This window comes from Lissotriton helveticus, chromosome 5_1, assembly GCF_964261635.1.
Source record: "Lissotriton helveticus chromosome 5_1, aLisHel1.1, whole genome shotgun sequence".
Lineage (NCBI taxonomy): Eukaryota > Metazoa > Chordata > Amphibia > Caudata > Salamandridae > Lissotriton > Lissotriton helveticus.
In genome coordinates, this window is record NC_136065.1 from 1026644743 (window position 1) to 1026656642 (window position 11900).

General features: G+C 42.9%; 1 protein-coding gene across 1 annotated transcript in view; it reads left to right on the top strand.

Annotated features, from left to right (window-relative positions):
- The window catches only part of GOT1 (glutamic-oxaloacetic transaminase 1), a 153147-nt gene extending 141721 nt beyond the window's left edge, over positions 1-11426 (top strand). The window contains exons 7-9 of the mRNA XM_078643557.1: positions 9216-9381; positions 9837-9979; positions 10149-11426. Of these exons, the coding sequence (XP_078499683.1) occupies positions 9216-9381; positions 9837-9979; positions 10149-10288 (449 nt within the window). The 3' untranslated portion in view covers positions 10289-11426. The remainder of the gene's footprint in view (positions 1-9215; positions 9382-9836; positions 9980-10148) is intronic.
- Positions 11427-11900: the final 474 nt, after the last annotated feature.

Genomic DNA, 11900 nt, shown 5'->3' on the forward strand with positions numbered 1-11900 from the left:
GCTTTGTCCAGAGATTGTTCTTAGCATTCCACTCATGCACCAGCGGGTGGCTTCGTGCACCTCTGCACCAAGTTTGTTCTGCCCCCAAAGTGACGCCTGAGCCATACATATGCACCACACCTGGGTGCTGATGTCGGTGCCTTACTTTCTGCACCTACAGACTTGGATCTGGAGCTCACCCCCAACTTTTTTCTAATTTTTTGACAATTTATTTTCTGGAAAATGTTCTTAAAGTGTGCAAGGGAATATGTCTCCTCCGAAAACTACAGGGCTTAAACCTTGTAGGGGACTGTCACGAGCAAGGCCTATGCAAACATTTCCAGGATGAATCCGAGATGATCCTGGACTACACAGCCAAGCTTTGTCACTGAACACCATCTGAAAGCTCATATGGGCGGTCCCGATTGGACTGGAAGACACACTCACTCCTGTTCTCAAATCTGTCCCTGAAAAAGTTCCTTTTCACATTCCAAGTAGTCAGGTAATTTCAAATCAAAGAAGAAACACAAGAAATTGAAGCATGATTCCTTTTTGTCCTGCCACTCTTGTCCTGAAAGGGTGCAACAATGTCAAGGTGTCCTTCGGTCTCTCTCTCAATTCTCCACCGTGGAACCAGTTCCACAGCTTAGCCTGATACTACACAAATTCTCATGTCTATTGAGGACGCTGCAACAGGTTCAAGCTTTCAAGGAATTAATTGTGTGCATTTTTTTGCATGCTCCTGGCTCGCCTTCAGGCCTCAGGGATCCAAGGAGGAGTCTAGATGGGATACAGTCAGTGGATTTCTGTATGCAGCCTGTGCCTATTGATTCTGCTGTAGGATCTGCCCCGACTCTTGGGCCAATGCCTAGCCTGACTTTGAATCTGGCACCACCGTCCAAGCCGGGTCCCCTAGTGCATTGACACTAATACTCGCAATGCTGGAGGAGGAACCTATTGCCTTGTTAAACTCTGAAGCGAACCTACCATGTTCTTAACTGAAGTTGTGCCCTCCCCAACTTTTAGCATAGCCAGTCCAACCTCATTCTGACTCTGATAGGACACTACCCCACCTAGAAAGCTTTGAATACCTTTTGTCTCATCATCGGACCACAGTCAATACTGTGATAGTGTAATTGATGGGGATGATGTGGCCCATCATCATGATGAGGACAAACTTTCAATGGACCCTTAGGACACCAGTGGGCTATACATTTTCCCTGATACTGGATTGAATTCATGGGCTTCCTTTGCTGTAGTGATTAGACAGACTACGAACGTTCTGGACCTATAACTTCCATCTGTTGAAGCTAAGACAGATGTCCTTATGGAGGTCCTGTTACATGGGCAAGTTTCCACAGAACCGCTCTCCCCTTTTAATAAGGCCTTGACAGATACATTAATGGGCACTTGGGCCAAACTTTGCTCTTGCCCACCAGTCAATAGACAAGTAGTCGGACGACATTGGCCTGCTTCTGGTGACCCTCCTTTCCTAATGTAATACCCTATGCATGAGAGCATGGTTGTCCAAGCATCAACAAGTAAGCTAAACCCTCATTCTATCCCCACTTCTCCTCTAGATTGGGAGATAGGGAATCAAAACGCATCAAGGTATTCGGAAAAAGGATGTTATCCTCCACCAGCCTTGCTCTCTGCTCATTAAATGTCAGCTGCCTCCTGGGGTGATACTCACATGCTTAATGGCTATGGTCAGCGCAACGGTCCCAAATAAATACAAAGCAGCCTTTTGCAAATTATTCAAGATGGTTAGGAAGCCGGGAAGTACACATTTGCTCTGGGCTTCACACCACTGACTGCTGTGGCAGAGCAGTCTGTACCGGTGTGGTGTTCCGGTGCAACGCATGGATGAGAGCCACAGGATTTTCATATGACATTCGGTCATCACTTGTAGACACTGCATTTGATGGCGCCCGTCTCTTCAGTGAAGGCATACTTGACCCTGGAGCGCATCAAAGAAAGCAGGGCCACAGCACACTCCCTCTGCCTTTCTGAACCAGTGCGACAGTATCCCCAACTGTATCGCTTCTTTTTAGACTTGAGAAGGAGTTTTGGGCAAAGAAAATGCCAAGGCCCATCTTCACGGCAGTAGACACCACCCCACATAAATCCTTTCGAGGCCAGGGTCAGGGATCCAGCCAACAGCATCCAGAAACTCAGGAACAGTGCACTGCTTATACCCCCACCCTTCCTGCTACCCCTCCAAAACTGCTTTCATTTTCCCTCAGCAGCACATGGCCACCCAGTTGGAGGCAGGATCAGTATTACCTCCATGGGTGTCATGGCATCCCATCCAACATATGGGTGCTTCAGATATTCCAGCAAGGGTAGGCCCTATCATTCTTCTCTGATTTGCTGCACATTCCACCTTGCTGTTGGTGGCCCATTTTGCTATTTTCCAGTAGGAAGTCCAGGCTGTTTTGGAAAAAGGTGGTATGGAGTGTCCCATCATCGGAAGTAGTGACTGAATGTTACTCCCACTATTTCCTGGTGCCGAAGAAGGATGGAGGCCTACATCCTATTTTAGCTCTTTGCTGCCTCAATTTCTTCTTCCTGAAAAAGGACATGATCAAAATGGCCCAAGTCCTGGTGGCCCTAGATCCAGAAAACTGGGTGTTAGAGCTGTATTTGTTGAATGCCTATTTTCACATTCCCATATCCTGCAGTCCTACAGGTATTACCCAAAGTTCAAGTTGAGCAAAGAGCTTTTTCAGGTCTCCATGCTCCCCTTCTGCCTTACCAGTGTCACTCTGGTGATCACGAAAGCGATGAAGGTGGTGACAGTGCAGCGTTGGAAGTTGAGCATACCAAACTTCTCCTACCTCAAGGACTGACTGACCATCGAAGGATGGCCCGCCAGTCAGTTGTAGACCACTCGCAGGTGACCGCAGACCTATCATGGGAGTTCTTGATCAACTTACTAAATTCACATTTAACTCCTTTGCAGAAGATTCAGTTCATCTGAGCCATCCTAGATACTGTGCAGTTTCAAGCCTTGCCTCCGCCTCAGCGAGTTCATTGAGGTTATAATTCTGATGTTTCAGCCTCAGGCCTCGGTCTCCGTAAAAAAGACTCAGACTTTTTGATGTCCTGCATCTTGCTTGCCGACCATGCCAGATGGGGGGGGAACAGCCATTACAACGCGGGTTTTACCACCTCTTGTAGTGTTTAGGTGTTAGGGTAGTGTAGTAGTGTTTATGTAGTGTAGTGATTTAGGGTAGTGTAGTGATTTAGTTTGTAGGGTAGTGTAGTAGTGTTTGTGTAGTGATTTAGGTGTTAGGGTAGTGTAGTAATGTTTATGTAGTGTAGTGATTTAGGTTTTAGGGTAGTGTTGTAGTGTTTTAGGGTTTAGGGTAGTGTAGGGGTGGGAGTAGTGTGGCTAGTGTGGTAGTGTTTTAGCGTTTAGGGTAGTGTAGGGGCGGGAGTAGTGTAGTAGTGTATTAGTGTATTAGGGTTTAGGGTAGTGTATGGGGTGGGAGTAGTGTAGTAGTGTTTTAGGGTTTACGGTAGTGTTGGGGTGGGAGTAGTGTGGGTAGGGTAGTAGTGGTTTAGGGTAGTGTAGGAGTAGTGTGGGTAGTGTAGTAGTTTTTTTTTTAAGTTTGAAGTTTATTGAAGTATAAAGAAGCAATGACAGAAAATGAAGAAACAGTCATAAGTTACGAAAAACAAGAAATCTCTCTTACAAAATGGCAGAACTGATTAAAATAACTGTACAGAAAAATAGGATATGTAATAATACTCATAAACATAAGGAAGTGAAGGAACAAGTTGATTAATAAAAAACGCATAAGTGATATGAAATAAGCAGTTAATGTACTTAAACACATTGAAAGTAATTAAGAAAAAATGCAATCACGGTGGTTTTTGAACTTCAACATTACGTATTGGAGAAGTGGGAGGGAGTCTGGTGATTCTGGATAGATATTCAGTAAGGGGGATCCATAAGAGATCACGCCTAATTGCTAGAGAAATGGGGGAAACAAAATTAGTGTCTAGACGATGGTTAAAACAAACTGTGTTCCACCAAGCGTTAAAGGAAACATCGTTAGCCTGTTTCCAATGTGACGTAATATGGTGTAAAGCAATGGCAATCAAAAGATCAAATAATTTATGTTTGTGTGATGAATCAATGAAAACAGGGGAAAGAGAACCTAGGAAAACATGGACAATGGAAAAGGAAAAACTAAAGTTGAAAATCTTTTGAAATTGGGACCAAACCAACTGCCAGAAACGCAAAATGGGAGGACATTCGAATAGCATATGTTTCAGATCAGCCAAAGGGCATGGACAGGACCAACAAGTGGAGGGAGTGTCTGAGGAGAAAGATGACATAAGTAATGGAGTAAATAGTGTACGGTTGTAAACAAAAAATAAAGTTTGGGTGGTGTTAGCAGCTCTGGATGTACTGTGAAGCTTAGACCAAAGTTTATCCCACAACGTGAAGGGCCATGTATGAGACAAGTCTTTTTCCCAAGCCAACTCAACTTTAGACTTAGTGCGATCTGTAGAAAATTGCATAGATTTATAGAGAAAAGAAGCAGAGAGTGAATGGTCGAGGGCATTAGAAACAGAAAGATGTGTGATAGGGATAGAGTTGGTGGTAGGAAGTGAAGAAAGGTATTGAGTAAGGGAGGGAATCAGTGATCGATATTGTTTACGGGAAGATGAAGGCAACGAAAATTGAGTTTGGAGATGTTGGAAAGGGAGAGGTTGAGTACCAGAAAGAAGTTGAGAGACCCATTTTAAGCCAAGAGAATGCCAGGATTTCCAATATACTGAGCGATTACGGATTTTAAGGTGCTTATTATGCCAGATAGGTTGGGTGTGAGTAGAGGATGTAGAAGGATAGGAAGATAATAAATATGGTTGAAGAAGAGCTCGGGAGTGAGAGATAATGGGGGAACGGAGAGACGCTACATTAGAGGAGAAGGAAAGAACCTCACTAAATTCATAAGGGTAAAGGAAAGAAGATTCTAATGTTAACCATAGAGGAGGATAAGAAGGAAGATCTGAAGAGAGCCAACGTAGTGCTTGTTTTAAGGAAAAAGCGTTATGGTAAAGTTTAAAATTAGGAAATTTGACTCCACCTAGGGATTTATCCTTTTTCAAAGCAGAGAGGGCTATTCGAGATTTCTTTCCCTTCCACAGAAATTTTAGCAGAATAGAATCTATTGATTTGAAGTAAAAGTCTGGGATACGAATGGGAATCATGGAAATGGAGTAAAGGACTAGAGGTGCTAGCATCATTTTGATGGAGTCAAGACGACCCCACCAAGAAAGAAAAAGAGGGTTCCACCGATTGATAGATGCAGTAAGCTTATTGGTAAGGGCTTCGAAATTAAACTAAAGAGTGTCGGAGAGGCGAGGAGCGAACCACACACCTAAATATTTAATCTTAGAGGGTTGCCAAGAAAAGCCAGAGGCATCAAAGAGATGTTTGTGACATAGAGGATTTAAAGGCAGGATTTCGCATTTGTCAGTGTTTAGACGATAGCCAGAGACAGTAGAGAAGGAGGAAACTTGGTTGAGAAAGGAAGGTAAGGTAGTTTGAGGATTTGAACAATAGAATAAAATATCATCCGCATATACCGATAATTTGATTTGTTGCTGAGAACCAAAGTGAAAACCCGAAATATTCTCATCAAGTCTAATCTTAGTTAAAAAGGGTTCTAAAGCTATAATAAACAAAAGAGGAGATAGAGGGCATCCCTGGCGGACACCTCTCTTAAGGGGAAAATAAGCGGAAGTCATACCATTTGCAAAGATTGAAGCATGGGGGCTAGAATAAAGTAAAGAAATAAGGGAAATGAATTTAGATGAGAAACCGAACCAACGAAGAGCTTGGAACATAAAGTCCCATCCTATTCTGTCAAAAGCCTTCTCGGCGTCAAGAGAGATGGCAGCTAGTGGAGTAGAAAGGGAGGGGGCTTTACTCAAAATGTTAAATAAAACACGAGAGTTATCTGATGATAAACGACCTTTAACAAAACCGGATTGCTCAGGGCCTATGAGTTCTGGTAATAGAGGGTCTAATCTAAGAGCTATAATTTTGGCGAAAATTTTATAATCTGTATTTACCAGGGAGATGGGGCGATAGTTTTTACATAAAGTGTGATCTTTGTCTGTTTTGGGAATTAAACAAATTAGGGCTTCTTGGAAAGTTCCCTGAGAAGATCCAGAATCCGCAAAGGATTGAAATAACAAGAGTAGTTTAGGTAGGAGAAGGGAGGAAAAATGGTTGTAGAACTCGATGGTGAAGCCATCAGGCCCAGGCGCTTTACCACGACGAAGGATTGAGACAGCATGAGAGATTTCAGAGAGGGAGATGTCTAAATCTAGTGAATTAAAGTCAACATGAGAGGATTGAGGGGAGGGGATATCCTGAAAATAGGCAAAAAGATCAATAGGATCAGGACTAGATTCAGGAGTATATAAAGTTTGGTAAAAGGAAACAAATTGAGATAAGATGTCCTTGTCTTTAAACAGAGAAATTCCAGCCGGACCTTGTAAAGATTCAATTTTGGTCCTTTCCTTTCGTATCTTGAGATAATTGGCTAGAAGTTTACCCATTTTATTTTGACCACCATAATAGCGAGAGTTGCATTTCAGGAGAGAGTTTGAGGCTGCATTGGTGGTAAATTTATTAAAATCAAATTTGGCAGTAATAAGTTCGCGAAGTGGGTAGTGTAGTAGTGATTTAGAATAGTGTTGGGGTGGGAGTAGTGTGGGTAGTGTAGTAGAGTTTTAGGGTTTACGGTAGAGTAGGTGTGGTAGTGTGGTAGTGTAGTAGTGGTTTAGTGTAGGGGTGGGAGTAGTGTAGTAGTGTATTAGTGTATTAGGGTTTAGGGTAGTGTATGGGGTGGGAGTAGTGTAGTAGTGTTTTAGGGTTTACGGTAGTGTAGGGGTGGGAGTAGTGTGGGTAGGGTAGTAGTGGTTTAGGGTAGTGTAGGAGTAGTGTGGGTAGTGTAGGAGTGGTTTAGAATAGTGTTGGGGTGGGAGTAGTGTGGGTAGTATAGTAGAGTGTTAGGGTTTACGGTAGTGTAGGCGTGGTAGTGTGGTAGTGTAGTAGTGGTTTAGTGTAGGGGTGGGAGTAGTGTAATTAGTGGAGTAGTATTTAGGGTAGTGTAGGGGTGGTAGTAGTGAGGGTAGTTTAGTAGTGTTTTAGGGTAGTGTAGGAGTGTTAGGGTTTAGGGTAGTGTAGGGGTGAGAGTAGTGTGGGTAGTGTAGTAGTGGTTTAGAATAGTGTTGGGGTGGGAGTAGTGTGGGTAGTGTAGTAGAGTTTTAGGGTTTACGGTAGTGTAGGTGTGGTAGTGTAGTAGTGGTTTAGTGTAGGGGTGGGAGTAGTGTAGGTAGTGTAGTAGGGTTTTAGTGTTTAGGGTAGTGTAGGAGTGGTAGTAGTGTGGGTAGTGTAGTAGTGTAGGGGTGGGAGTTGTGTGGGTAGTGTTGTTACTTACCTTGCATTCCTTTACCACGAGTATTGCTTTAACACACATGCCTTTGCGTTGTAATGGCATGCATGGTAAAGGCATACTCATGGTAAAATTATGCGATGTAATGGTATGCGATGTCATTGACATCGCGTAGTAACACCCGCGTTGTAATGGCATTCGTGGTATTACTATGCGATGTATTGACATCCATCGCCAGATGGCATATGCAGGCTCTGCAGTGGGATCTTAATTCTCAGTCAGCTCAACACTAGACAACCTGCCTAATTCCATCCAGGTTTTGGAGAAGACTACAAAAGATCTACAGTGCTGATTGCTGAATAGCAATTGGACCAGTAACAGACCCCTCTCCCTACCATAAGCACAATTGACGATGGTGACGGACTAGTCACTGGTCGGTTGCGGAGGTCATCTGGGAGAGGTGAAGATCAGAATTCTCTAGCATAGAACCCCCTCCACATCAACCTGCTGGGGTTGCAGGCCATTCGCCTGAAGTTGAAGGCCTCTTGCTGGTTACCAAAGGGAGTCTGCTCCAGGTTCTCACTGACATCACCACCGTTTGGTACTACAACACTCAGGGTGGAGTGGGGGTCCTGTGACAGGGTTTTTTTAACTCTAAAACTGGACGAGTCGACAGGGTTGTGAACCACCTGGATATATTTTTGAACACCAGTGCGAACTAACTCATTTGGCTATGCATAGCAGCTCATAAATGGCACCTGCACACAGAGGCAACACAGGGTGTCTAACAGAAATAAGGTGAACCCTGGCTTGATTTATTTGCCACTGTAGAGAATGTGCCTTGTCAGTACCTTTGCCCACTGGAGTTCCCAAGGAGACTCTCCAACAGAGACCGTTCTGTCTACAGTGGAGCACAGGCCTCTTTCCTTCGCTCCCTTGCCTACCCTGAGTTCTGAAGAAGATCACGAATGACCAGGACGAAGTCATCCCATCTCCAGTTTGCGCTGGTAGAGGTTTTGGTACCTGTAAATATTTGACATGAGCCTCTAGTCAGGTAGCTGCTTCGTGAGGATCTTCTGTTTCAGCAGCAGAGCAGGGTACTGAAGTTGGTTTTGTGCAATCTACACCTCTATGCATGAATATTGATAGATGACTACTTCCATTCTCTGTCCAAAGTAGTGGATGTCATTCTAACGGCCAAGCATTCTTCTTTGACAACAGTTTAAACCGGTGCTGGGAGAGGGTTGTTGCCTAGTGTACTTCTTGCTATGCAGACCCATTACATCTAAAGTTATTGGAGGTTTTCCTTTTTGTGCTATCTTCAGCTCAGCAACCAATTGCGGTAGGCACTTATCTGTCACCCTTTCTGGTGTTTTGTTTGCTTTTTTTGAACCAATCGGCCCTCTTTAAATCACCTGTTGTGAGTCGTTTTCTTAAAGGTCTGGGCCATATGTTTCCACCCACACGTTTTAAAATGCCACAATGGGACCTTATGTTTGCCCCCATTTGGGTAGATGCACAACAGCTAAGGCTAATGATGTCTCACAAAACAGTTCTCCTCATAGAGATGACCTCTGCTCATCGCATGAGTGAGCTACAGGCTCTTGCGCCTTGGGGTATTCTTGAGGCGAGGAATCTGCAGATGGACTATCCACCAGAATTTGCACTTCCAAAGGTACAAAAATAATTTGTTGATAAAGTTAATATTTTTTATTCTCCGAATGTAATATATCAAGAGTAAGGACTAGCTACTGTATGTGAAGATAGTTTTCATTGGATTTTATAGCTAAATGACAATTTTATTTGCAGATGAGCGAGTTGGGAACCTGACCATTGTAGGAAAGGACTCTGACAATGTTAACCGTGTCCTGTCTCAGTTGGAAAAAATTGTCCGCACCACTTGGTCAAACCCTCCATCACAAGGAGCTCGAATTGTGGCCATCACTCTAACCAACCCCGAGATGTTTGCTGAGTGGTAAGAACTAACGGCTTTATTGAGCCTTTTGAGCATTGAATGTTTATGAAATAATGTATACATGCATGGAGTGTAGGCCTCGCACAGCAGTGTGCATCTGCTTCACAAGGGGAGACGGATTGAAGAGTGAAAAAGACAACCTTTGCATTTTTCATTAGAAGCTTGCTTCGTCACTGGTCTACTCGTGGACGACCAATGCTTTTTTGTGTGTTTTTTAAATGACATTTTTTTTTAAAGCCGAATATGCTATAGCACGGCTTGTTTGAGAAAACCAGTGAAAAAGTACCCCTTTAAATTCACTATGCCAGGGACATTGTTTTTCATGTTAATATATATTTATTATGATAGCATGTGAAAGGCATAGAAAAAGATTTACAGAACCAAAAAGGGTGTTAGAGTTTGTCATCCAATCAACTGACAGTTATACTTTAATTTCTTTCCCTGTTTCACAACAGGAAGGATAATGTGAAGACCATGGCAGACAGAGTGTTACTCATGAGAGCAGAGTTGAAGTCCCGGTTGGAAGCGCTTAAGACACCAGGGACCTGGAATCATATTGTAGAACAGATCGGGATGTTCAGCTACACGGGCCTGAATCGTAAGTAGAGTTTATTGGGATTCCTCCTCAAAACCATTTGTTTAGCACTGGTCAGTACAGGATCCAGTAGGTGTCTATGGGCAATTTAGGAACCTTCCTCCATACATTTTAGTTTTATTTGACACTTTGGCATGTACACGCTTCTTACATTTGTATCTTTATTTTTCAGCAAAGCAAGTTGAATACCTCATCAAAGAGAAACACATCTATCTAATGGCCAGTGGACGAATTAACATGTGCGGGCTTACCACAAAGAACCTGGACTATGTGGCGACATCCATCCATGAAGCTGCCACCAAGATACAATGAAAGATGCATAGTTAATTTGTACTATACTCCCTATGGAAGTATGCTCCTCAATGGGCATAATAATTGTGTGTAACGTGGCTTTAAGCAAATTGTACGTAGTACACATCATCTGGGATTTAAATGTTTGTTCCTGAAGAGCTGCAGTGGCAGAACAAATCAGTAGCTTCCAAGAGAATCATCATTTTAACACAATATTTAAAGAAAATTAGGGATGAGTAGGTCTGTTCATAATTATTGCCTTATATGTTAATATGGCTATGGGTCATCAGAAGGTGGTGTCCCTTGTTAGTCCAATACCTTGCAAGTACAATACTGTGTCCTTGTACCACCCCTTATTCTCTGTTTACAAAAGACCCTGCTTAGAGATCAAGTGGGGACCTCTGAAGGATGTCTTCAGGGACCAGAGCTAGAGCATGTGCATTGATGTATACCAAAAACTCAATATGGAGGTAGAATAAACCAGCTTTTCACTAAGCTTTTCCATCCCATTTGAAAAGATAGTCGGTCCCTAGTTTACTGACTTCCTGCTGCACAATATACGTATCATACCTGTCGTTAATGGCGAGGACTTGGTGTCAAAATCCTTATCTGTTCTGTACTTGACTTCTGTTTATTTTAAAGGAAAAAAGCAAAACCTACACCAAAATGTTACCTGCGCAGTGCAAAATGTTGTTCTTGGTGTAAGTGAGCATTTTGCTACTTGTTCACTCACAAAACCCTTTTTCATTGGACCCTGTGGAGACGGCCAATGATTTTTGCCAAGGATCACATGCTGGGGTTAACAGTATGTTTATATGATTTAAAATGAATATGGTTGTCCATGGAATGATTGATCCATTTATATGTTTAAGCTGAGGAGCAGGGAGTTCCAAGTACATACAAAGATAACGCCAAGCAGCATAGTTTTTGGATTTGCTGGATCGTCGGAAAAAGGTACTTGATGCACACCAACAAGCAGAAACACACCAGACCCAAAATCATCCCAAAGAATTAACTATACACTGGAATGTTGCTTGATAACATTTGATCGGACATCTTCCAATTACATTTGATGATGATGTATTAATGTTATGTGTAGTCCTTGATGTGCTGTATTGAAAGCAAAGTCAGATTCCATAAAAAACGTTTTGCTTTGCTCAACATCTAGTGTAATAATTTATTGACCACGAACTCAATTAAAAAGGTGCACTGTTTCAATTCTTACCTTTGAAAAACACTTGGAGATTGGACTAGAAGGATTAGTGGTCCAAATTAATGGGCTGGGTGCAATCTGCTAGAAAGGGTAAATGAAAATACACAACATGCATAGTTTTTAGGTCTTTCCTACAGACCGTTTTAGCTCTTTGATGAGACACACACACACACACTTTCGCTCGGTCTCTTTCTGTATCGAAGCCATTTGCTACTATGTTTGAGATCAGTTCAACCATTGGCTAAAGAGTTTGTTCCCCGGCCTTGGTATGAGCCCATGGCAAATTGCAGATATGGACTGCTACAAAAACAGTAGTCTGCATTGCTGAGGCTGTTACTATTTTTTAATTTTATTTTTTTCCATTGTGACCCAAACCTTCCCCGACAGCTCACCCACCCCCCGAGTTGCTCTGGTGTGTGG